This window comes from Ambystoma mexicanum, chromosome 11, assembly GCF_040938575.1.
Source record: "Ambystoma mexicanum isolate Mex_15411 chromosome 11, UKY_AmexF1_1, whole genome shotgun sequence".
NCBI classification, from domain to species: Eukaryota; Metazoa; Chordata; class Amphibia; order Caudata; family Ambystomatidae; genus Ambystoma; species Ambystoma mexicanum.
This window is the reverse complement of record NC_090934.1, coordinates 1,390,377,790-1,390,405,056: the sequence shown is the minus strand read 5'-3', so window position 1 is coordinate 1,390,405,056 and position 27,267 is coordinate 1,390,377,790. Positions and strand designations below refer to the sequence as shown.

General features: G+C 47.1%; 1 protein-coding gene across 3 annotated transcripts in view; it reads right to left on the bottom strand.

Moving 5' to 3' along the window:
• The window catches only part of EFL1 (elongation factor like GTPase 1), a 904,242-nt gene that overhangs the window by 112,788 nt on the left and 764,187 nt on the right, over positions 1–27,267 (bottom strand). For all 3 annotated transcript variants that reach the window (XM_069625004.1, XM_069625006.1, XM_069625005.1), the window contains one exon: positions 12,878–13,025. In XM_069625004.1, coding sequence (XP_069481105.1) covers positions 12,878–13,025 — 148 coding nt within the window. The remainder of the gene's footprint in view (positions 1–12,877; positions 13,026–27,267) is intronic.

Genomic DNA, 27,267 nt, shown 5'->3' with positions numbered 1-27,267 from the left:
TGATTTTCCCATTCAAGCCCATTACCTCTACAGGTGAGGGACTATGGAAGAGGCGAGAGTGAGGCGGCAGGGGAGAGACTGAGGCGGCAGGGGAGTAACTGCTATTCAGTTGCAAAGTGGATTAGTAGTTGAAGGCAGGGAGAAGTCTCCTCTGTGACAAAGACCTTATGGGGCATAAGCAGGTCCTGGGTACCTAGACCGCCCACCCCTATAATGTGGAAATACCTGGTGGTGGTATGAGGGGAATTCCCCTGAACCTCACTTTACGTTTCAAGTTAGTACATGAAATAAGGAAAACAGGTTTTACCAATCGAACCTGCAACCATGGACCAAGGGGCTTAAAGCCAGACATGGACTGTTTCGCCAGTTAAGCCAATCCTTCACTACACCAAATCCATGGAGCAACACAGGCCATTGATGCAATAGAAGTGTCTCCTTCCACAGTGATGGTAGTAAGTTAGCTCTTCTTGAATGTTTTGTATATCTCTCTCTCAAACAAAGATAAGATATAACAGATTGAGACATTTTAAATATGCACAGAACCGGACCACTGCAGGGTACTTGGTGAATACATTGTCACATCTCCTGCAAACTAAATATTTCCTTTTACGACTACCAGAAACCACAACGTTGCTAAGCGTTTAGTGATTGTGAGATATTTCTGTTGTGTTAATGTCGTTTCACCGATGTGTTTCGTATATGTTGGTCTTTCTCGCTCATACAGAAGAGAGATACTTCATCCAATACAAATCGGGGCCTAAGACAGTTCACTGAAGCTAGAAAGTGGACTAGCACATTAAGTGGGAAATGGGCGATAAACAGCCGAACCACCTTATCCAGAGGCAAAGACCAAGGCAGGATTATGATGCAGGTGGTTGGAAGAAGAGAGAAGGATCCAGAAGGGGAGAGTGAGAGACCAAGAGAGAGCATTGGAAGCCAGCTGAGCACTAAACCTTAGACCCTGGCAGAAGCTGGAGCCAAATGAGGAGAAAAAGCCACAAGTCTGGCAGGAACCAGAGACAGATAAGAGGAGTCTGTGACCTAGAAGAATAACCTATAACTGATGGGGAAGAAAAACCGAGCCAGACAAAAATCCTAAAACAAGAGGGAAGAAATACTTGCGGATGGGCGTGTGTTGAATGGTGTTGCTGTGACCCTGGAAGGCAACCATTTCTACAGGGCAAGGACAGTGAGGAGAAGGCATTTTCCTGACGGCCCAGGAGGATGACCAGTGCCTAGAGGGTGGGGAATAACAGTGTGGCATGAAGCCTAAATCAACAGAGGAGGGGAGTACTTGCTGTTTAGTGAAGTCAATAAGCAAGCTGGGCACTATATACCAGAGACTATGTAGTAGATTAGAGAATCCTATTAGGACAAGTGTGCCTTTAGATCTCTCTTTACACCATTTTGAGAAAACCCATCCTAACACTTTTATTAACAAGAGCATACATTGGATACGGCATGTGAAGGGATGTGGCTCCATCATCAGAGATGATCTTGTCGGGACCTGTAGGGAAATATGGCCTCCAACCAGAGGGACTATATTGAACTGGTCCTTAGGGACACTAAACTGGTAGAGTACTATCAATAGAAGCGAGAACCTACCCCCGCAGGGGTCCTTAATCTTGCTCTATGGAGATCGTATGGTTATTAGAGCCAGGGACTTGCCCTTTGAGGGAGAAGACCTAGATTAGGTGGATTGACATCCCCCCCATTAATACCTACCAGCCCGAGAAGCACCAAGTTGCTTTATTCGAATGTAGCTGGTATTGCCAGACATCTGATGGACCCTGAGTGGGTTGCTTTTGTCTCGTCTAACGAGATTTTTTGTATGCAGGAAACTTGGACCCTGGGGCCCATTAAGATGCAGGGGTTCGAATCATTTAACAACCGTGCAAAAAAGGGGCAAGAGGTAGGCCGTGGGGAGAAGGGGGCGCTGCTGACCCTCGTTGCAATACAGTCCTGCTGGGAGACTAAAATGAGCAGGCAAAGCTTAGCCGATTTACAGTTGATAATCGGCACTAACGCAGAGGGGCTTACCCTACTTATTTTCAACACCTATAACAGGACTTATGGAATTAAACCACTTGCTACTTTGACTCAATTGTATGATTTAGTGAGCGAGTGGGAATCGAGGGTGTCTGGTCGACTCCACATTATTGTGGGAGGAGACGTTAGCATCCAGTTCGAACCACTAAAAGAAATGGAGAGGATATGGGAGGATGTGAATGTGGCTTGGGAGATCCTGCCTCTAGAAGAGAGTCTTCTAGTGCAGACCCATAAACAAGCTCTGGAGACAGCTCGAATTTTATACGGGTAAACCTGAGGGCTTGTAATGGTAGGCGCGCAGAGGATAGGCCGGCAGGAAATACATTTTTTTGGATCAGAATGTTCCTCTAGGATAGATTAGATCATGGTGGATATGGGTGATTGGGAGGCAGTGGAAGAATTCTCCATAGTAGATCGGATGGACAGTGACCACAAACCCCTTCAGTTAAAAGTAAGATGTTCAGGTAAGAATCAAGGACCAAGAACTCTTGCCGTACCGATTGGAATAAGTGGGAACGGTAGGCGTGCTGTCAAATGGGACAACATTATGACAGTGGGTCTCAAGTATGCAATACATCTCTCGACTCTCCCTTATACTGAGAAATTCTGTGAACACAACCATGGGGATTGTGAAATTATGGTAGAGTATGAATGACTGACTTCAGAGCTTAGCCCTTGGTTTACTAGTATAGTCACCTTGCAAAAGCGAAGGCTGCCTGGTTTGATTCTTCATGTAAGCTGGCAAAGGAGGATTGTATGTTATACCTTAGAAAAGAAGGGAAGGTGGATAAGGAAACACTCCAACTGAAGGGGCGTAACTAAAGACCTTGGTGAAGAGGAAAAAGTTGGACTTTCTCAAATTGAAGTGGGCGAACTTAGAGAGGCAGCCCTAGACAAAGACAGCAAGACTTTCTGGTCCATAGATGCAGACCAGAAAGACACAAAAGACAGCTGCTGTATGATTACAGCAGAGGAATGGTTCATTCATTTCCAAGGCCTGTATCAGAAGGAGGATGACTCAGAAAGCCCTTCTATAGAGAGCCCAGTTGAGATGGACTGGATTTCACTTAATCATGGTGGGTAACACACTAATATTACCCTGATGGCCGTAAATAAGGCAGTACTGACACTACTTATCACAAAAAGCCATAAGGCACCAGGCCCTGACAAAATCCTTGTTGACCGCTGGAAAGACGAGCCCAATGTCTGGGTACCTGAGCTAACTAACTAGGTTGTTTCAAGTAGTGGTTTGCCTTAACAAGGTTCCTGAGTCATAGCATTGTGCAGAGATCATACCCATTTAGAAAAAGTGTGGGAAAGAAAAACCAAGCAACGACAGACCGATCTCCCTACTCGATGCTTCAGGGAAATTGTTTGCCAAGGTGATACTACAACTACTCCAGGATTGAGTGATAACTAGGGGCCTTGTTCGCACCTTCACAATGGGTTTCAGTAGTTCAATGCTTCCGCCTGTCCATGATTCTGAAAAGAATGTGTTTTTATGCAGTTTTTATAGATCTCCAAACTGCTTTTGACAGTGTACCTAGGGCAACGTTATGGTAGGTTCTACTGAATGGGGGGGGGGGGGGGGGGTGCCTTGCCAGTTGGTATCCATCATCGTCCAACTCTGTTGTAATAGCACAGCAACTGTGAGATGGGGCCCGTTGGGAGAAACAACTGACCAGTTTCCCGTAGACAGAGGCATGCGACAAGGCTGTGTCCTTGCCCCGCTTCAGTTTTGCTTATACATAAATTTGATTATTCATAGTCTGATGGTGGAATGTGAGAGGGGGAACTTAGACTCACCCAAAATCAGTGCTGATGGTTATCCAGCCCTATTCTTCGCAGATGACTCAGTTCTGTTATCTATGTTACCCATGGGGATCAAGCAGGGTGTGGAGTGTTTTACTAGTAAGTGCTTGCAACTAGGACTAATCCTTAACAGAAAAAAAGACCAAGGTGATAGTTTTTAGGCAAAGGAGGTCTATGGTTAGGACCCCGAGTGTGGAAGTAGAGGGGACAGTTTAGGAACAGGTCCCATACTACAACTACTAGAGGGTACTATTCTCTGACACTGGTTCAAGGGCTGGTCAGTCCAGTAGGTCATAGTCTATCCTGGAGAAGAACAGTGGTGGCCTTAGGACAGTTTTGTATCTTGCAGTGAGCGAGCGGTTTTACCCGCCACTGATATCTACACAATCCAGGTTACATCGGCAGTGGGGCTGAAATATGGGGCCAATTTAATGGTTCAAAACTGGGCATGATTGAGAATACTTTTAAAAGGAATTACTTAGGCTACCATGTAGTTCACCATGTGCTCCAATACTGATGGTGTGGACTTAAACCCATAACCGGTCTTCTATTGGGTGAGGCTTTGGGGCTCACCGGAGTTGGGAAAGTACCTAGAAGCTTTTTCTGACTTTTTGAGCCATCCGGGAGGTCGATCTCTTCAAAGGCCTACCCACGTAAAACAACAACTGGGCTGGGTGTGTCTAGACAACCTCTGGAAGAACCCACAGAATATGTCACGCAATGTCAAAAGAGTAATCAAGTGACTTGCTATATGGGAGAATCAGGAACGCCTCCTAAACCAGTGCTTGAGATTGAAATCAGGGCTGGATTATCTCTCTGTAAAACCCATTTTGGGCCATGAGAGTTATTTAGTTCTAATAACTCACCCTATTTAACAAATTCAGGATTGGCACCCTCCAGGTCGTGAACCTGTAGCTGGTGGGATGGCAACTATGAAGTTTGCCCGGCCCGTGGTTATGGCCCCCGAGCCGGTTCTGCATTTCTTGCCCTTCTCTGAATGTTATAATGAATTGAGGCGAATGTACCTGATCCTACTATTCAGGAATAATCATGCCAAAAATACTGTGGATGCAGTTGCCCTATGCCGATCGACGGAAACTTTGATTAATATTTATTTTGTTGCCAAATGTATTCATCGTGCTTTGCAAGACACTCCTATCCGTTGAGTAACTAATATTTATGTTTTATGCAATTAACTACTGGATTTTATGGTACTCCTATGCAGATTGTAATGCTAGCTTTGTCCAGTAATGTCTTTAAAACATATTTTTGTCAGCTAATGGCAAAACTGCTGACTAAAGCATTTTGACTGACTTATTACACCTATCCCTCTTGAATTTTGAGACTCTAAGCCCTATAAGTGTTCATCCAACCCATTTCATTTCTTGGTAAAGGTGTTGAACATTACTTGTGGTTCCTTTGCATTATTTTGGTTATTTGTCACAACTCCATCTTGCCATCATTTCAAACCATTCCTCTTTTTCTTACTGACCCTTACATCAAAGACTGTCAGGAGCTGTGGTTGCGTAATGGAGAAGGCGAACCAGTTCCTCTTTAACGGAACAACAGTTGCATCTGTGCTGCACAACTCAGCCTTAACGGTTAATTTGATTCTTTTTACATTTATCGCTACAGGTAGAGGGGTTGGAGGGGGGTGAGGGAAGAGGTAGCAACCCAAAACTGCAGGGATGTTTTAAGCCCTTCTATGGCTCCATGCAGAGATTTATATCATAATATTGGGTTTGGAAAATACTACATTCTCTATATAATATTAATGCCCATCTCATTGACCTTTGACTAATAGGAATGTGCCCTTTTTAGGAATACCCACCTGACTAGGATGTCTATTTGAGCAGTGGTCCACTATCACACAGTAGAAGGCATTAATTAGCTTGGCCTAAATAGGTCCCGAATCGTTTTCCGGAGGGTACGAGTATTACCACGGCGTCCACAGCATGGAATGGTTGCTGTGCAGGGGGGGTTGAGGGAAGAGGCACAGCAACCATTCCATGCTGTGGACGCCGCTATAACACTCGTACCCTGCGGAAAACGATTCGGGACCCATTTAGGCCCTTAGTCAGCCCCCGGGACCCTGAGAAAAATCCAGCCACCAGGAACCCACGGCTAACCTAAAGTGCATCTTGTACCTACAATCCAGCAACTAGTAGAGGATTGTCTACACACAGCACCCAACTGCTTATGTAGCAGCAGATTTTACGGACACCACCACATCCAGTGTCAATCCTGATGAAGGCCAACTCTCAGACAGGCTCCAATCCAGCCCCACATGGCCGAAACACACCTGTGTCGATCTCCTGTGACACAACTGCAAAAAAAACCTTTTGTGTATGTTCTGTAGATTATGTTGTGTACACCCTGTGTTAATTATATCCTGGACTACTTTCTGTCCCGGGTGCACTTTGTTCAACTGTAGGTTCATCCTACTATCATATGTGACTGTACCCCTATGTGGATTTTTACCTCTACATTAGAGAGGTTGATATTTACCCTGTATTTCCACTGTATATAATCACACCTGTCCGTTGTCACTCACTTTCGTGTTTATCGAAAGTTCTGTAAAATAATTAAGAATTCTTTCAAAAATGTTGTGTTTGAAATAAATCTATATGTTCCAAACCACACAACCGCATGTAGGATCTCTCATCCTGATTTTTTTGACAATTATACTACTGAATTAAGACATTATTGAGATAAGTCAGCCCTTGCAAGCTCTTTATTCCACTAGACCTGCAGGTCAAGTAACCTAGTTTAGCCACTTGACCAAAGAGAAATTCATTAGACCCATGGCAACGAATGACAACAAATTAAATGTGCTTTCTGTAAAATGGTGCACATCACCACAATCCCACTTTAGTTTGGCACAACGCTGCCACAAAGAGGCCAGCTCTGCACTGTGAAACATTTATTTGACATTTACTGCAAACAAAGTAAAGTTTAAGTAAAAGTTTCAAACATCCCCTGCAAGTTGTACTGGCCGGTCTTAAAATCTACTAGACTAGGTGAGTGGGCGAAAATACTTTGCAAGCCCTGGATGAGTGTCTGTAAAAGGTTAGCTGCATGAATGGACCCAAATAGATATGATAGAAAAGCTCTGAAAACAGTTTGGCCAGCTCTCTCTACTACAGGTGCTAATATATAATGTAATCATGATCCTAGAGCAAAGTGAACTCTAGAGGCGAACTGCAGTGATGGTAGTGCAGTAGATCTATAGATGTACAGACTGGATGGAATTATTGATCACTGCTATGCGTAAACATCTAGTTAGCTTTGTATATTCATTATGTAAGAAGAAAGAAAGTAAGAGACCAAGCAGAGTATATGGTGTAGCAGGCAGAGAACTGGGCAAACTAGGTGTAATATTGTAGTTAGCGGCCATCTCACACGTTCAGGGTAGCTGGTATAAAGCAAGATGGCGATAAGAATGTCAAGAAGTGACAGAAGGGATCAGCTCATGAGTTGAGCACCAGTTGCAAGCTGCATGAAACCAACAGGTTACAGAACACGGGTTGCCATCAAAAGCATTTCGCGATTTGATTATGTAAAATTTCAAAAGTGTCAACTCGTCAATATGATGCATCTTCATCAACAAAATGAAATATAGTTGACACTCTGATATTTAGGTACACTAACCTACACCTTACTGTAAAGCATGGAGACAATGCAGTGTTTTACAGTAGCAATGCTGTAATTATGCATTATGCAACAAATTATATTTTAAGAAATGGAATTGAATGACTGCATTTAAAAAAAAAGTAACTTACCGCATACTTGTCTTTGGCAGACAGGATACGGTTAGCTTAATAAAAGTATTATTATCTAGATTACGTCTGGTTTGCAATTATATGAAAAAGAAAAAAAAATTCTTGCTTGCATACTCACACAGGCCTTTGGCACATAAAGGTGGAGGAGACTGCTGCTCTCGCTCTCTCTCCATTAGCCCTTTTGAACTTGCAGTGAACAGAGTAAAGAGGGTGGGGGGAGCCCTGAAGGCAAGGGAGGAATGCAGAGCGATCTGTGCTTTCACTGAACAGGTTAACTTAAATAGCTAGGTTTGCTACACAAGTGCAAATTTAATTAGCAAGCCTACAGAACTGCATAGCAAGTTGCTACGAGACACTGCTTATTTTATGCCTTGCAGTACAGCCTTTTGGAACATTCACCACTGAAACAGTGTTGCTGGTACCTTCCCTGGTGCTCTGAAGGTCGAATCAAGACAGTTAATGGACAAACCACAGTAACATATTTAGTCTGACCCTTCAGCTTCTTCAAGGTCGCACGAGCCAACATTTTCATGCTGCCAGGACTAGGCAACTTAAGGGGAAATATAGGCATCTTAAAGGCAATGCTGTAGTCCAGAGAAGTAGAGGTAGAAGCTATTCTGCCTTGCCATATTAATGGGTCATGTACAATATCCAAATCCGGTAGTTTCCAATGTTCTGTCTGAATTAGCTAAAGTAAAGCCTACTCTACAACTAACCTTGGGAAAAACAGAACTTTAATAACTTGTTTGCAAGGTAAGGGTTGTCTGGTAACTGGTAACCAATAGTGATTCCCAGAAGAATCCACCTGAAAAACTAAACACCCTGGATCAGACTACTATCCCCAATTCAAAGTTCATGGAAAAGTTCATTAAAAAAGGATCACACTAGAGGAAACGTCCCTTACACATCCAAACCTTTATATGCATTTGTAGGGGCAGAGAAACAAGCCCCCGGCAGTAGGATTGAACTAGCAGAAACATCCAATGTACACATCGAAACCTCTATATGCATTCGGAGGGGCAGAGCGAAGAGCCCCCGACAGTAGGATCACACTAGAGAAAACATCCCTTACACATCTGAACCTCTGTGTATTTGTAGGGGCAGAGAGACAAGTTGTCGGCAGGAGGAATGCACTAGAGGAAACGTCCCGTACACATCTAAACCTTTATATGCATTCGTAGGGGCAGAGAGGTGAACCCACGGCAGTAGTATTGCACTAGAAGAAACGTTTATTACACATCTAAACCATTATATGCATTCGTAGGGTGTCAGAAACCAAAGGGTGTCTCACCCACTAGTCCCCAAGGATTTCTCGCTCAGGTAGCCATTGCCTTTGGATCCAGACCCTGGGGGTGGACCAGTGCGGGCGGATCACCTCGGTGAGGGGTCTTGGAGGAGTGGGGGTGAGGCAGCCGATGGGGAGATGCAGTATTCCCCCCTTTTTTGTTTATCTAACCCATCCTATTTTTTAGGATTCTCCGAGGTCCCCAACCCCTCCCCCTTTTACACAAACACTGGGCCGAGGAAGAGGGTGACCGAGAATAACACTAGCGACGGACCAAGAGACAAGAGAAGCAGGTTGAAAACCCCAGGAGTTCCCTACAGGCTGTGAAAGACATGTGGAGAAGGCCAGATTCCACATCAGAAGGCTGCATTGTGTTTTAAGGATGCCAGCGACTCTCCCGGGTGAAAGGCAGAGTTGGGGAGGCGAGGCCAAGCCTGTGGTACTAACCTTGACTCATGAATTGGAAATCGTAAAACCAAGAAAGAAATGCACACAGCCAGAACTGGCCATCGACCTACCTGAGAGACCGGTGTGTGTTACAGAAAGTTTGAAGTAGCAACATTACATCACAAGCGAAGGCTGGGCACGTGTGGGTGAGAAGGGAAGAAAGGCAGACTTGTGAATGAACTTGGAAGTAAGGAAGCTGTGAAATCAGCGACACTGAGTAACGGAGTGGTCCGGCGAAAGGAAGTAACCCACTCGAAAGTCTCAGTGAAGGGTGCATTGTTTGAAATGATAAAGCGAATTAACTGCAAGGCGAAGCAAGCAAAATGTATTCCTAGAGAAGGTGAGAGTGAAAGTTGAACCTTGAACTTTGAGTCAAAGAGGTCTTGCGGAGGTCTGTAAAGAAAGCCACACACATTCGAAGGTCTTCGACATCCGAAAGCGGTCTGATCCCGATTGAGGGAGACCTGAAGTGTAATAAGCTTGGGGAAGAGAGCCCCCTCGCAAGTTTTGTTGAACTTTGTTTTGAAGAGGTCTGAGCCCGGCAGAGAGGGGCCAACATGAACTTTTTGTTGAAACACTATTTGGAAGTTTGTAAAGAGAGACTTTAACGTGGAAGGTCAGACGGGCCTTGATCCACATTTTTGGAACTGTTTATTGTGTTGAAAACCCAGGCCAGAGGGTGTCATCCTGCCTACGGAGACCGCCTTACTCCATGTGGTCTAATGTGGGGAGTAGAGCTGATTCAGCCACATTTATTCTTTTGCACACTGATTTTTCCTTTACTTACATTTCTCCTTTATACACTTTTTGTTCAAAAGATAGGGCAGGCATTAGGTTTTGTTAGCATAGGCCATTTTGATTTAACTGACTCCACTAGGACAGTTTTCTTTATCATTTGATGGTCGAGACTACTCCCATCTTAGTTATAGGGCAAAGTAGGAGTTTTTCCAACCCCACAAACTTCAATAAAGGTTTTACAAATTGTACCGATTGTGTCAGTATCATACTTGTGATACCATGCTTTCCCTACATGGGGCAGAGTGAAGAGCCCCGGCAGAAGGATCGCGCTAGAGGCAAAGTCCCTTACACATCTAAACATTTATATGCATTTGTAGGGGCTGAGAGACAAGCCTGCAGCAGTCGGATCGCACTACAGGAAACATCCCTTACACATCCAAACCTTTAAATGCATTCATAGGGGCAGAGAGAAGAGCCCACCGGCAGTAGGATCGCACTAGAGGAAACCTCCCTTACAAAACTAACCCTCTATGTGCATTGGTAGGAGCAAAGAGAAGAGGCCCCAGCAGCAGGATTGCACTGCAGAAAACATCCCTTGCACATCTAAACCTCTATGTGCATTTGTAGGGGTAGGAAGAAGGCCCCCCGGCAGTATCTTACATTGAAGTATCATGGACAAGTGTAATTCAACAGAAGATTCCTTTCACAGATGGACTCTAGGCAGCAAAGGAACCTCCCCTACGAGTCCAGTTCCAGTGCATCAGAATTAGCACTATGGGCTGGCCCAGCTGCTTGCTTCCTCTTGTGCTCCGCTTTCAAGTCTGAACAAAGACTGCTTAACTGCTGAACCATCTAGTAAGTGCTACGATACTCAATGACGTTACTCTAAACAGCCCTGATTTTATCACAGATACTTGGATTGGGTATCCGTCAAGGTGGTATCTGGACCTTATTCGCCAGACGGGTTTATCTCATTGAAAATTGACAAAAGAAATGTGTCAGCACTTAATATTTTCTTAAATTTAACAGCCATCATAGCATTAAATCTTTCACTTTCACCCTTTTTATATGAGTTTATTCCTTTAAATTGTGTTAATGTAATTTGACTAAGTGCTTTGTAAGTTTCCCCGCTAATAAACGTTGGTCTTTAAATTGCAAGTCTAGTATCTCATCATTTTATTTTGCCGCTATGTCAATTGTGTTGTATTACTGGACCAATCCCTCCATTTCTTTTGAGAAACTAGCTTCCTGCAAAGAATCTGAGTTTTAGTTACTTTAAATTAATCTTTGAGCTCTTTTGTAAATGGTTTCAAATTAGGTAGGTGGACCTATTTCAGTGAAGCATATTTTCTTTTATAAAGCTGCCATTTGCCAAGGAAACCTAGAAAATGGTGGTCCGCTGTGAATATTCTTTTGATAAGCAGAATGAGTATCTCGCTGGCAGATGAGTTATTACATCGTTGCAGTCCCCCCTCCCCCTTCTCAGCTCTCACAGAGGCTTTCACAGAGGCCACTGTCTTCTCTGAAGTCAGAATTTTCGGCGTTAGGTGTCTTTTCACACACACTATTACAATGTTCATCAAATCTTATTTGAGGGATTACAATCTATTACGTGAGTTTATCTTGTGGTTCTTGATACGTCTGGGCAATCTTGATTGAAGACATGCCTTCAGGTGGACAATGAGTGCTCTTTTTAGGTGTGGCGGGGGAAAACATTGTCTCTCTGGCAGAGCTCTTAAAGGATTATGTAGAGGAGGACGTGTGTCCCTTGTGTGCAGGGAATTGATTTCTACCCTTACACCCTTTCGCTGCTTTTGACTTAACGTCATAGAAATACCCCAGGGTTCACTGAAAACTCTCAAAGAGCAGGGAAAACACAAATGTACACAAAGTACGATCTTTCTGTGGGTCTTAACATTTTAAACCATTTGGAAGCCAAAGTGATTTGGTATCCATACGTAAGGACTCATATCTGATATACAGCTACTTCGTTATTAAAGGTAATTATGTAGCAAGCATGAAATATACTCAAAAGCAAAAGGGTCTCGTATTTATAAAGTACATTTTAATCTATACTTCACAAGCACGAAATAGCTTCTGAAGTGCATATTCATAACATTTGATCATCCCCAACATTATACGAATTCCTTGCCTTATAACATTGAAAATCCATAAATGCATACCTACAGCCAATAAAATAACTCACATGTGGAAATACAAAACAACTTCCAGTGTGTACACATTCAGTATCACATGACAATATGGAACAACTTGTGAAGTGCACGGACTTCGCAACATTCAGTACAGTCAGCATTAATAATTTTTCCATGCATTGATCTGTGCCCTTGATCAAACAATGCTACACAGTTTAAAGAGCAAACATGCAAGACACACATCTGTGAAGCTATCTTGCAATAAGGAATAGTCGAGGTTCATGTCCTTCTGCACTTTCCAACATGCACAGATGGCAAAGACATGCGTGACGTTCATGTCAGGGAGGATAGCCTTGCCGATATTTTTTTAAGACAGTGTAACTAATTTTTTCATGCAGTCGCAAGAATACACACCACTAGTTTCATGGTTTTCTTGAAGAGTGAACAAACCGAGTGAGAAACAGGGATAACCCTCCAACCCAGGAGAGACAGATTATGTGACAAATAGGAAAAGGGAGTGTACATTATACTGAAGAACTTTTGAAAGTTTGCAACAGGCCAGCAGCAATGCAGTATCAAAACATTGCCACTTTAATAATCTATGTTCTCACCTTTCTCTCAAGTCATCCAAACATCGTTGCAGGTGGACTTCTCCAGCTGTGACAATAACATGCTCTCCCGTTTCCTGGATCAATACTTCCACGCATGGATCTGCTTGATTTAAAAGTTTCATTCCTCTGACCAACTGAGGCATCTCACCTACAAAGAGATTACACACTTGAGCCACTCGACTTGCGAGTCCAAGGAAACTCAGCATAAGGTCAAATCTTAGGCCAAGTCGAACAAAATGACAAAGGAAGATTGAAAAGCATGGGTCTAGGTACAGCTTCCTGGTGGCTTTTGAACTGCTGTGAGGAGAGAACAGCTGTTGATGTCTACACGGTTCTGTCAATAGCTGTCTGCCCAATGAGTTTAAATGAAAACATAAGCCAACTTATCCTAGCTCGACTTCATTTTATACTTTTGACTCTAGATGACTTTAGACCAGATGAAGTAAATGCCAGAAACTTTGTAGCCCAGCTTGCGTTCAGGAACCCGCTTAAGAAGTACTGCCTTACACAGATTTGAAGCCAGAAATCTTTCAAGAAGCATGTACTGGACACCACATGAGAGTACAACAGTTAAACCTCATCGTGTACACAGGCAGTTGAGGCTGCAATATCTGTTGCTCATGACTCCATCAGAAGAACAATCGGTGGGAGAAGAGAGATGCAGGGCGGTTCACCATGAAAGGGACATAGGGAAGGGTAAGGCATGCATAAGACTGAACCTGCAGTGGTGGCCTTAGTGACTGCTTCCTGCACAGTCTGTCTTATGAATGCAACATTTGGACATAGATCTGTGAAATTCCATGGCCCTTAAGGGCCTTTATGGTGGATTTGGGGGACCTCTGGGTTTTTCTACAAAGTGGGGTGGAGGAGGCAGACAAAGTCTCCCTTTTGTTTACTCCGATGCCCCATGCCAAATCCATAAGGTTGCTGGCTTGTATAGAGAGGAATAATTGGATTTGTTTTACTGTTTCTTATCACTTGTTCATTTTTCTTTTTTTTACTGTTGCAGATGATCGTTTCAGGTTGCACAGTCATCATGTTTTTCTCATTTCTCCTGTTGACTGTTTAGTTTGGGCAGTGTGAGATGGCATTGTCGTAAATGGAGTGTTTTGCTTTTTGGCCCTTTTTACTGTCTTCATATTTCTAACATGTTTTGAGACGTTATAATAAGCCTTGCAGTTATTTAGCTATTGTTGCATGACTTTGGGCGGGGATGGACAACATAGTTGGAATGACCTATAGGTCTCTTACAGGAGCAGGAGCGCAGAGAGTTCATGCAAGTGGTGGAAGCCTTGCTATTCAAAGACCATAACATCACTTCCTGCTGCTGGGGATTACACCTTGCCCAGGAGTGGTTTTGGAGTCATTATGCTGATGTTTGAATTTGCTGCTTACAATCACCACTTTGATGACGTCATAGCTATACCACTGGGGTGTTTTGAAAGCCCATGCCTCGTCCAGTGAGAGTGAGGGTGAGGGTTAGGTGGCTGTTTAGAGTGTCATTGTGCCGTTCCTCTCATTATCCTGCTAATTTAGAGTGTGCCTTGCGGGTGTGGGGTCTTGGAGCAATTTCATATGTCTTTTGAAGTATTCACGTGGTATTCTTGTGTTAAATCACTAATGTTCGTGCTGCTGAGAAGTTTTTGTGTCCCTTGAAGGTTTTTGAAGCAATGTCGTTTGCGGTTTGCGGTTTGCTTCCAAATAGATTTGCTACATGCAATCACCACTTTCCACCCTGCTAAAGCTATGCCACTGCAGTGCACTGGGCGCACGCTGACCCCCTGCAGGCAGATATCACATTAGTCTGTTGAGGTCAGATAGTGCCTGTTCGAGATATTTGCAACTACACTCTGGATGCGAGTATACTACTGTCCAGTACATTTTGCTGCTGGTATATGCGCCTTACCTGTAAGGGGCTTTGAATCAATGTTGCTAAAGTTTTGAAGTGTTTCGTGTCTGCCTTAATGTGGTTGGGGGCATGTCCTGACGATGTGGGGGGCCCTGTTCTGATGTGTGACCCGGGTCCTGATATTGTGTTGGTCTGCCATGATGAAGAGTGGACTATGCCGGAAGATATGGGGGCCCGTACTGATATTGTGGGGACTCGTCCCCGATGTAGTCAGGGCCCTGCCTTTACGATGCCCATAGTCCCACACGGAGTCCCTCTGGAATGTTCTTTTTCACACCTGTATTCACCTTCTCTCTTTGGTTTTGGCCTGGTCATCAAGCCCCAACATCTATCATTTACCAGTTCAATGGGCACCAATCTATGCAGAGAACCCAACTTGTCTGTCCAATTGTATCCTTTCAAAACTCCAACTCTACTTCTCTCCCTGCCCATCATTTTGTTCTCGTCTTGCAGAAAATGTAAACATCAGTCCATGAGGCTCAACTACCAAGTAGATGCTTGAACACAAGGTGCGTTCTAACACTGAGGAAAAGGGCGATACATAATTTGGCCAGTGGCTGTGTGTGCTTGTGTTGGAAAACATCTGTCTGTTGTTTGAGGGAGGTTTGCTTTGAGCACGGAGGACATGACATGAGCTTTAATGCAAACTTACTCACTCTTTTTTAAAGTGCAGCCAGGGCTGGATGCAGAAAGTAAGTATAGAAACAGGGCTCACGGACAGCAATAGAAAAATAGCCGTAATAAACACAGGGAGCATCGAGGGTATAATATAAAGACGATGGAATGGGTGTGTTAAGCAAACTCCTAGGAGTGGAGTCGTTGAACGACTGGGTAGGAGAAATTACATACCGTAATGTTCTTTCTATGGATTCTTCTGCCACAGATTCTTCATCCGATCGATATCCTCATCCAGCTCTGCTGCTTGGAAAATTCTTGGACAGGTGGTATAGTGTACCTCGACTCGGCCGTTGATCTGTCTTGCTGGATGCTCGATTGTCGGCTCCGGACGTGACATCGGCCGTCATATATATACCACGTCACTACGCCCCGTACCTCAGTTCCCTCCTTTTACCCCATGCTCGACCGCTGCAGAGGAAAATAGCGCGAGAAAAAGGCTAAACAGCCAATAAAAGGTTAACAAGCAGCATCCCAATGGGACATAATGCCTGGCAGAAAGACTTACACAGTAGCCAGAATCTAGAACAACCCTTTTTTGGTTGAGAAAGACATTCGGCTGCCAGACAGAAAACGGTCACTATAGGACCATCACCAACTATCTACTCATCAACATAGATGCGCACCAACTGCCAATGCTTTTTGAGCAGGGATGGATGGGAGGGGAGAGGAGGAATCTGCGGGAGAAGAATCCATAGAAAGAACATTATAGTAAGTAATTTCTCCTTCAACGGATTGCTTTTCTCCCGCACATTCCTTGTCTGATAGACTCCCTAAGTAGTGGAACAGTGGAGGCGTCAGAACGTTCACAGTAACAGGTTTTGCAGCACTGCCCTGCCAAAACACGTGTCAGCCCCACGGGCGATGTACAGATGGTTGTACCACAACTGGGACCCCCTTTGCAAGGCTGTAGACGCAGAGACCGCTGTAGTCGAGTGCGCCCTGATGCCAGGAGGCAACCCCTTGCCTGCAGACTGATAGCATTCCGCAATGCATAAGATAATCCATCAGGACACTGTCTGCTTATTTACAGACAGACCTTTCCTGGCTAGAGAGTAGGCCACAAATGATTGGTCAATCTTCTGAAATTCTGACGTCTATGCCCCGTAAAAACTCAAGGATCTTTTGGGATCCAACTGATGGAGGCGCTCCTCTTCCTCAGAAGGGTGCGTAGGTGAGTAAAAGACCACCAGCTCTATGGCTTGCGAAACTCAAATACCACCTTTGGCAGGAACCCCAACCTTACTTTAAGCAAGACCTTCTCACAAAAGAACCGCAAAAAAAGGTGGTTTAAAACAATGTGCCTGCAATTTGCTGACACCCCTAGCGGACGTAATCGCAACTGAGAAGGCTGTCTTTAGAGTGAGCAGCTGCAAAAAACATGTATACATGGGCTCAAAGGAAGTCGCCATCCAGAAGGTCAAAACCAAATTTAAGTCCCAATTTGGGACAACAAAGGGAGTTGGCGCAAACTTATTCATAAGGCCCTTCAGGAATTGGGCCATAATCGGGATCATGAAAAAGGAAGCTTGATCATGGGAACTCTTCAACACAGACAAAGCCACTAAATATCCTTTGACTGTGGTAACCCGAAAGCCTGCTGAGACCAGTGACAGAAGGCACTCCATCACTGTAGTGGTGGGGCAAGAGAGGATAAATCATGTGTTCCGTGCACCACGCCTCAAATCCTCTCCACCTCCACGCATACAGGGATCTTGAAGACGGTCTATGTGCAGCCTGCAACACCTCGAGCACCTCCTCTGAGAGGTCCCAGTCATCATACCTCATATCCTATCAAGAGCCAGACATGTAGATTGAGGGATTCCTGGTTCGGGTGAAGCACCCAACTTTAACCTCTGGGTGAGGAGATCCGGGCGACGAGGCAACCAGAGAGGTGGTCAGATCCAGAAGGTCCGAGGGCCATGTTCTCCTTGCCAAGATCATGGTTGCTCGAAACCTTTTCAACCGCCTGAGAACAAGGGATGACGGGAATCTGAGGGAAGGCGCAGGGAGAGGGAAGGTCCAATCCACCAGAAACATGTACCCTAGCGTGGCATTCGCTGGGAACTCCCTCAAGCAAAACGGTCTGCACTTCCTGTTGGACTCCCTGGCAAACAGGTCTACTGCTGGGGTACCCCAGAGAGCGAAGACCTCCTCTAGGACGTCCTGGCACACTTCCCACACGTGAGACCATGCTCTGCCTGCTCCAAGCAGCCGCCAAACTGTTCTCTGTCCCCGCCAGATGACCCGCCGAGATCCGGTTCCCCAGTAGCCAGAACCACAGCTGCATCGTCTCTCTGCAGAGGAGGTGGGAGCGCATGCCACCTTGCTTGTTCAGGTAGTGCATGGCCATCATATTGTTCGTCAGAATCAGGACATGCTTCCCCCTTCAGAAACGTGATGAACGCCCCAGGGCCAACCTGATGGCTCACAACTCTAGTCTGTTGATGTGCCACCTGGCTTCCGTTGATGTGCCACCTGGCTTCCATTGCTGACCAAAGGCCGTTCACCTGCAAATCCACACAGTGAGCGCCCCACCCCTTCAGAGATGCATCTGTGACCACTCGGGCTTGAGGCCACTGTTGCTAGAAGGGTTCTCCCGCCATGAGATTGCTACTGTTGGTACACCAAACAAGGCCGTCGAGAACGGACCTGGACACCTTGAGGGAATCCGTGAGGGTTCTGAGGTGCTGGGACCACTGCCCCTGTAGGAGCCATTGCAGAGATCTCATTCGCAGCCTGGCCTCTGGCACCAGAAAAATACAGGCTGACATGAGGCCTAAGAGGCAGAGGAAGGAAGCTGCTGGTAAGGCGTTGTGATTCCGGAACAGATTTGGCATCTGCACAATGCTGCTGACACTCTCCTCGGGAGGAAAGGTCTTCCCTACTCGGGTTTCTAGGACTGTCCCAATGAACTGGAGCCTCTGGACTGGTGTCACATGGGACTTCAAGTTCAGGGACAAGCCCATCCTGTGGAGTAGAGAGCAGGTGTCCTCTAGGTGGGACAAAACCTGCTCTGACAACTTCCCTCAGATCAGTCAGTCGTCAAGGTATGGGAATACGTGGACACCGGATCTCCTGAGCTTGGTGAAGACCCTTGGAGCAGAGGTTAACCCAAAGGGAAGCACGTTGAACTGATGGTGCTTGTCCCCTATGAGGAACCTCAGGAACATTGTGTGCTTGCGATGTATCAGCACATGGAAATAAGCATCCTGCAGATCTAGTGACACTAGCCAGTCTGTTTGCAGCGACTGCCTGTCCAACCGCTTCCCATCTTCCAGCAGCTGTATGAAACCACCTCGCAGCTCCTGGGTTACTTGCTCTATTGACTTCCAGAGGCCAAAGGAATACTTGGCAAAACCACATGCCACATTAGTTGCTTTCAAGGCCATGCTGCCAGATGTAAAGACCTTTTTCGCCATTGCATACAGCCCCTTGCCCTCCCGGTCAGGAGGCAAGTTAGAAGCTCAAGAAGCCGCTCTGGTGGAAATCGTGGCTACCATCACGACAAGACATTCTGGAGAAGGTTGGGAAGACAAAAAAGATGACTCCCCTCTCGCCGTCCTGTATTTTCCGGTCACAGTAGAGCTGACCGGAAATATGGAGCAGGGATGTTGCCACAAGGGGGCAACCGGATCGGCGATAGCCGGGTTCAATGGCATATGAAGTTCAGTAGCTGGACCCTCGTCCAAGATGTCAGTTCATATCCCCAGACAGGAACTGCTGCAGCATTTAGCCCCAGTGCGTCAACCACTCTGTTAACTAGTGTTCTAAATTTGGCGTGGGCATGTGTGTATGGCTGAGCCAGTTGTAACTCATCAGGGGATGTTATCCAGCCCGCTAGTATCATGCAGCCCCTGTGCCAAAGCCAGGAGGTCTGCCTGTTCATCAAAATAGTCGACCCCATCGGCCCCTGCATACATAGGATCGACATCTCCTTGGTTGTCTCTACCGTCGGCCCCAAAAAATCGACATCACAGAGCTGAAGAAATCAGTCCGAGACAGTGGAACGAAGTAACGATCGCTAGTCAGCATTGAGGGCTTATCCTTCGACATCAATGGGGTGGCCATTGGTGTCGAGCGAGGTTTGGGCACCAAAGGGGCGTCGGAAGCGCCTGTACCCTCAGGCCTACCAGAAGGCCTTGGCTTTGAGGGTTTGTGTCCTTTTCAGTACTGAGCCTGAAAGCTCTCCTGACGCCGATGGAGTCAGTAAAGGTATTAGCCTGGGTTCGGGAGTAACAAGCACTGCTGCAGCCACTGGGCCCAGCTGCTTGAGGGGGCGCACCTGCACCTACAGCCGCCTCTTTTTTGAACATTGCGAGCATTTGCGATTTAAATTCTTTCCACTCTTTATGAGTGGTCGGCCCGGACGACGACTTCCCTCTCTCTGATGAAGAGTCAAAGTCTTCTGTGTGCCGGTGGTGCTGTTTCTTCTTATGAGAGGATGACAAGGAAGAGTGGCTCAGTGAGTGGGACCGCTTCTTTGTCTTGCGCCAATATCTTTCTTTTTCTTTCTCTTTTTCAGGGGTAGGCCCCTCCATTTCGGCCTCAGAGGACCGAACTGTCGACTGCATAGGTGATTTCGACGGCGGTCAGACCAATGCGAGTTTGGACGCCCACTCACGCAAAGTTTGGATTCATCTTACCACATTCCGCGCACCCTTCTGTGTCGTGATCCGTATGATCCACAGATGTCATGAGGGTCAGTCACCGACATCTTAGAGTCTCAGTTGGTGCAGAGTTTAAATCCCAAAATCTGAGGGGCGGACATCTCAGCGTGTGGAAAAACCCACAAAATATGATGGGTGTAGTGACGTGGTATATATATACAATAGCCAATATCAAATCCAAATCCAGACCAGACGATTGAGCACCGAGCAAGACAGATGAACAGCCGAGTCGAGGTCCACTACAGCCCCTGACGAAGAATTTTCCAAGCAGCAGAGCTGGATGAGGATATCCATCAGATGAGGAATCTACGAGAGAAAAGCAATCCATTGAAAGAGGGAATCTGGGGGGGGAACAGATCTTGGATGTCTCCTGACAGAACTGAGATATTTGTTAAGTACGTTTTTTCTGTTATACCTGGTTGTGTACAGATACTGTAATTGTTCAGTTCTACTAGTTTGTGTGCCCACAGCAGTGGAATCAAGTGGTGTAACTATTTACCCCAGGAACAACCTGGATTGTAAGAGGTAGCTTTGGTCTGAAGTGAAAGGCATTCCATCTTTCTGAGAGCAAGAGGTTGGTACTTGGTGTCTTCAAGTAATAAAAGCGAACATAAAGAGATGGAACAAGTTACTTACCTGTAACTCATGTTCTGCAGCATGGGCCTTGCATGGATGCACATGCAAATGAATATTCCCAGTCGTCAGGTTGGGAATCTTCGGTAAAAATAAAGCAGTTTTGCTTTAGACGGAAACCTGTTTTTCTCCTTTACAACCAATGATTATCTTTTTGGTCATACTGCCCGCATCCACTGACGCACGTCCTCCTAAACTCCACCCCTGGTGCCCATCTTCAGATTTGGTAGAGCACGTAAAGTGACAGTATGAACCAAGAAGAGCCAGAGAGGTGCAGGAGGGAGGGTTTGCATGGGAATCTATGAAATAACCCTGCTGGAGAACAGGAGTTACAGGTAAGTGACTTGTTCCTTCTCCAGCATGGGGTCTTGCATGGATTCACATGCTCGTGAATACGATTAGACAGAAGTACATATACACAACCACAGGAGGTGGTAAGGCTCAACAGAAGCAATACACTTACCCTGGAAAAGACTAATCTCAGGCAAACAGGTTGCATAGCACTGCATGGCCGACCCAGGACTTTTCCCTGGAATCCCTGTCGATGCAGTAGAATCTCGTGAAGGTGTGGGCAGACCTCCACGTAACAGCCCTGCAGATGTCAAGCAGAGGAACATCAGAGAGAAACGCTGTCACCGTTGGGATGGCTCTGGTGGAGGGGGCTGGCCTGGAAAAGGTCTGTTGGCCAGATGAAGACAGCTCATCACAGTCACAGAACCAGAAAGCCACCTGGAAATGGACTTAACCAGGGCCTTCCCATTTCCCACTGGTACAAAACAAAATTGACAAACAATTGAGATGTCTTCTGAAAATCCTTTGTGCATGCTATATAAAACTTCAAAGCACGAGCAACGTCCAGCGAATGCAACGCCCTTTCAGCAGATGAAGAAGGGTTCGGAAAGAAAACTGGCAAACCAAAGGTTCCTTGAGATGGAACTCTGAAGAAACCTTTAGTATAAAGGTGGGATGCCACCTGTGTAGCGAGGAAGGTCAAGTATGGCTGCTTGCAGGAGAGGATCTGGATTTCCTTGACCCACCTGGCCGAGGTGATGGCCACCAGGAAAGCAGTCTTCCATGAGATAATCAGAGGGGCCTGATGCACCGGTTCAAATGGAGGAACCATGAGCTTAGTCAAAACCATGTTGAGCTCCCAAGCAGGAGCCTTGACCAGCGGAAAAGTCCTGAAGAAGCCTTTGAGGAACTCCTTGAAGAGCCTGTGTGACGACAGGGAGGGCTTGCCAGGCACCCAGGTGTACCAGCAAATGGCAGCCAGATAACCTTGATGGAGGCATGAGCCAGGCCAGTGTTGGCCAGCGAAAGCAGTTATTCGCAGAGGCATAATCATCCCAGTCCTGCACCACACTGTGAATCACTCCCATTTATGGCTGTAAAAAGACAACGTAGAGGAAGCTTTGGTCTTGGCCAGGATCTTCCTGCACTCCAGCGGCAGGGCATAGCGCCCACACTCTAGGGCTGCAGGGGCCAGGCCGTGAGGCTTAGCAATGCTGTGTCATGGTGCATTATTGTTTACCCTTTCTCTGGATAGAGGGACCAGAAATGGAGGCAGTCAGATGGACGGAGACACTGACAAATTGAGCAAGTCCGGGTCCCCGATCTGCCGCGGCCAAGCCACAGCGATGAGGATCATCCTGCAATGGAAACGTTGGAGTGTGTTGATCACATGTAGCAGGAGCAGAATCGGAGAGAAGGTGCACAGGGAGAGCCTGTCCCACAGGAACAAGAAGGCATTTCCAGACTCCAGGGGTTGGGGTATCTGCTGATGAAATTCCTGCACTTTGAGTTGGCTGCTGTTGCAAAGAGGTCGATCTTCGTTCAACCCCATCTGCTGAAGAGCTCAAGTTCCCACTTGTGGCAGGACCGCAGCTCCCTGCTGAGCAAGTCTGCAATTGTGTTCTTGGTGCCTGCCAGGTGAAAGGGGACGATGAACTTCCCCTGAAGATTGGCCAAGTGCCACAGGGACTGGGTTTCCAGGGAGAAAGAAGGGGCACGTGTCCTGCCCTGCTTCCGGGTGCAGAACATGGTGGTGGTGTTGTCCGTGAAGATTTGCACCACCTTCCCCGATAGCAGCAGCTAGGAGGAATTGAGGGCCCAGAAGACTGCCCGGAGCTCCACAATGTTTATGTGCACGTTTTTCCCCTACGGGAGCCAGAGGCCTCTGGCGTGAGACTTCCCTGTGTGGGCTCTCCAACTCTCCAGGGAGACATCTGTGGTGGCCGTGGCCTGGTACGGAGGAATCAGAAAGGGGGCTCCTTGAATGAGATGTAGGAGCACTGCCCACCACTGTATGCCCAATTGAGGGTGATCTTGTCCGTCCAATTGCCTGAGACCTGCTGCTATCTGGCATCTTGAAATTCCTGGATAGGCTGTATCTGGAGCCTTCAAAAGAGGACCATATGGATGCAGGAAGACATCATGCCCAAAACAGACTCGATGGACCGGATTGTTGCGACGGACACTGCGGACAGCTGCTCAACTGTCCGTAGGATGGCCTTCACCCTCTCCTCCCAGCCGGTTGCCAGACATGTGACCCTGTTGAGACGGGTGCCCAGGAACAGAGTGTTCTGCAATGGTACCACGCAGGACTTCAGATAGTTGATGGAGAATCCGAGCGACTTCAAAAGGCGTATTGTCTCTGCCATGTGCCGGGTCGCCAGCGCGTGAGAGCTGAAGTGAATGAGCCAGCAGTCCAGATAGGGAAAGATGTTTATGCCCCTGCGGCATAGGTGCACAGCTACTGGGGCCAAGCATTTTGTGAATACCCTGGGGGCCGATTTTAGGATCAAGGCCAGGGCCCTGAACTAGTAGTGCCATCCCTGGACCACCAAATGCAGTAACTTCTGTTGTTTTCGATGAATGGGAATGTGAAAGTATGCGTCCTCCAGGTCCAGAGTTGCCAGACAATCCCCTTCCTTGAACCTGTCAATCAGGTACTGCAATCTGACCATCCTGAACTTTTAGGACTTTAAGTACTTGTTGAGGCTTCTTGAGTCTAGGATCGGCCGCCACCCTCCTGACTTCTTCCGCACCAGAAAGTATCTGGAGTACACACCGGAGCTCCGAAGTCGCTGTGGGAATGGTTCTCTTGCCCCTTTTATTAACAACCATGTGAAGTTCTTGACATGCTGCAGGAGGAATGCAAGGGCACCCGTGTTAAAATTCCAAGGTGTACCCTTGCTGAAGAACGCCCAGCACCCATTTGACCGTGCTTCTGTATCTCCACTGTTCAACAAAGTTAGCCTCCCTCTGGGGTGCGAAAGTGGGGACAAGGATCCATGCCACTTCAGGCATGCTTCGGTGTCTGTGGCATGATCTGTGGGCAGCAACGCTGGCCTCCGCTGACATAGGGCTGGGAGCAGCCTTCGTGGGCTTTCTGGGTGGTGGAGCAAGAGGGCTGACTGTGGGGAGTAGTATACCCCTTGGAGGACCTGGAGACTATTCCCTGTGAGGAATGAAAGGATGACATCCTCTGCTGCAGGGTTCCCAGAGAGTGTGCCGTCTCTGTGTCAGTTTTAATAGCCTGAAGGGTCTCATCCAATGCCTTCCCAAACAGCTTGTCTCCATCAAAAAACATGTCCACCACCTTGGACTGCACGTCCGCTCGAACGTGGATGACTTCTCGCCATGCCTGGTGCCAAAGGACCACGGTCATTCACCATCTGGTGGAACCCAGAGTCCGCTATGTCCAGTGCCACTGTAATGGTGCGATGCGACGCATCCTCACCATCCTGGAATAGGGTCAGCACCTCAGCCGTCTTGTCATCAAGAAGGAAATCCAGTATCGGCCCGAGCTTGTACCAAAGCTCCCTGTCGTAACGAGAAAGGATGACGAGGACATTAGCAGCCTGGATGGTGGAAGCTGTGGTGTAAATGATGCATTTGCCAATCGCATCTAGCTTCCTGTCCTCCTGGTCTGGTGGCACCATGTACGCAGACAAGGGATTGGACGAGTGCTTCCTGGCGGCGCCCGACACCACCGAGTCGGGAGAAGGCTGCAACCAGAGACACCTTGGAACGGAGTCCGGGATATGGCATTTCTTCTCTAGCCTGTACCGCTGTGAAGGAGAGATACTTGGGGGTCTTCAGGGCCAATCCCTCCTCCCAAACGTTGTCCAACAACACAACCGACATGACAGTCTTCCTTGAGGACCCACGCCTTTGAAAAAGGAAACCCTCCTTCACCTCCGGCACCAGACTGAAGAGTTTGGATGCCTTCGAGATGATGGCATGGAAGGAGACAATTTCGTCTGGTGGCGAAGCCCCGGCGGGCTAGTCCGCATCCGGAGGTTCACCATCTGAGAGTACATAATCTTTGTACTCATCAGTATGAGTAGCCATAGTATCTGTCTCAGTGGCAGTGTCTGTGTGTGCTGGCTCCACTTCCAATGGAGTTAACGGTCCAGGTGCGACAAGCACCCTATGGGGAAGCATCAGCTGACGCTTTGGTCTGGGAGGACTCCTGGCTGGCGGCCTGGGAGGAGTTCGGTCCGGACCAGGCACAGGAGCAGCACGTAGAGCCTGCTGAATTTCTGCCACCAAAGTGTGCAGGGTAGTGAGGATGTGCAGTGACATGTTCCTTCATGCCGGGAGGGGTGCAAACGGTACAGCCAGGACAGAAGTCGGGCTGAAACCCCTTGGGGCATGGGGGGGGGCAAATGGCTGGTCTGGTTCATGGTATGGAGATTCCTCCTGGAACAGGCATCACTGGCCCCCTTCATGGGCCAAGGAGAAGTCATCAGACAGGTCATCCTTCGAACTGGAGTAAATGTGAGGAGATTTTCTCGGCAACCTCAAAGGAGTGAAGCAGACTCCCTTGTTGGTCTAGGCAGGAAGTCTGACAGAGGAAGAAACTCCTTCACCCTACCCGAGTCCTTCGGGAAGGAGGCAATGATGGGGATCTGAACAATGGGTGCAGTCTACGATGAGGTCATGGTCCGTAGAGCTGACTGAGGCTTTGGCGGCAAAGAGGTGAAGGGGGAACAACGGTAGCTGCTGAACTTTTAGTTGATGATGGAGGAGCTATTTTCATTGATGAGGGATCGCCGACGAGGGGGTCAACGATGGTGCCGTGGTCGTTAATGGAGAGGCCGTCGATGAGGTGGTGGTCCTGGTAGACGAGGATGTCATTAATGGGGCTTTCGACAATGACGAGAGAGCTGCCGACGGGCCTCCCACAGGTCTGTCCTTCCGGTGACTTGTCCTTGTGTTTAGAAGGAGTTATGGACTTCCTTACAGATGGCAGTATCCCACTAGCCAGTATGCTAACCATCGACATAGCAAGCCCTCTTGTCAAACTTGATCCTGCGGAGACCTTCGATAGAGCATGGTGCTTGGCCTTCTTTTAAATCCCTTTGGAAGGAGCATCCTCAAAGGACCTCAACCTCTTCTTCTCGGATGGAGTACCCTGAAGGGACCTGCGGTCCTTTGAAAAGCCATGACTGCATCCACAGGCTGCATCTGAGGCCTTCCCCAGGTTGATCCACGTCACTAACCTTCGGTAGCGATCCTGCTTGGTCTTCGATGAGAAGTCGTGGCAAATCTCTTATCCACTAGCATCGTGGTCCGGATGATGACATCTTGAGGTGCCGGTCCTTGATGTAGATGTTCTTCAGGCCACATTATTTGCAGGCCCTGAAGAGACTTCTCTTTGCCGCATTGGACATGGTTGTGGTGAGAGGAAGGTCCAAACCTGGGCCAATCGAAGACACAGAGAGAAGATGGAACAAGATCTTTGCTGGCAACGGGTCCGTGCGGCTCGTAGTCACTGCATGACGGTACACAACAAAGAGATGGGTGAAAACTATCAAACTATACAAAAAACAGCAAATAAATCCACAAATTTCAAGTAGCCAAGCACGAGGACCTCCAATACTAGACATTTTCAGTAAAAATCTGAAGATGGCCACCAGGACGAGGACGAGTGACATTGACTGGGGGCAGAATGACCCAAAAGACAATGATTTGTAATAGAGGAGACAAACAGTGTTTGAGTCTAAAGAGAAACCGCTTACTTTTTACCAGGGATTCCGAGCCTGACGACAGGGAATATTCATGAGCACGTGAATCCATGCAAAGCCCCATGCTGGAGCAGTGCTTTGCTTCCTGTTCATTTCCCACTTCTTCAGTCCTGCATTTTCAGGTTTGGGGAGTGAAGCTATTAATGGATACTTGTACACATGAATGCAGCTTCCTGGGAGGGGACACCTCTTCATACCCGATCCCCATAAAGACCTTGAATGCTCCCCTATCTCTGCATTGTCAGAACAGAGCCGGTCAGTGTCTAAGAGAGGAGGAACCCAAATGAAGATACAGAAGACCACCAGTGGCATTCCCAAGGATGCCACAGATCACACGACAGCAGCGACACAGAGGAATCAAGCCATTACTGTCTCATTCCTCTCTTGGAGCTGATGTAACCGTAATCAGGCCCACAGGAGGGTGTAACCCTTGTACACCAACATCTTGAAAACACATGCAAAGTTCTG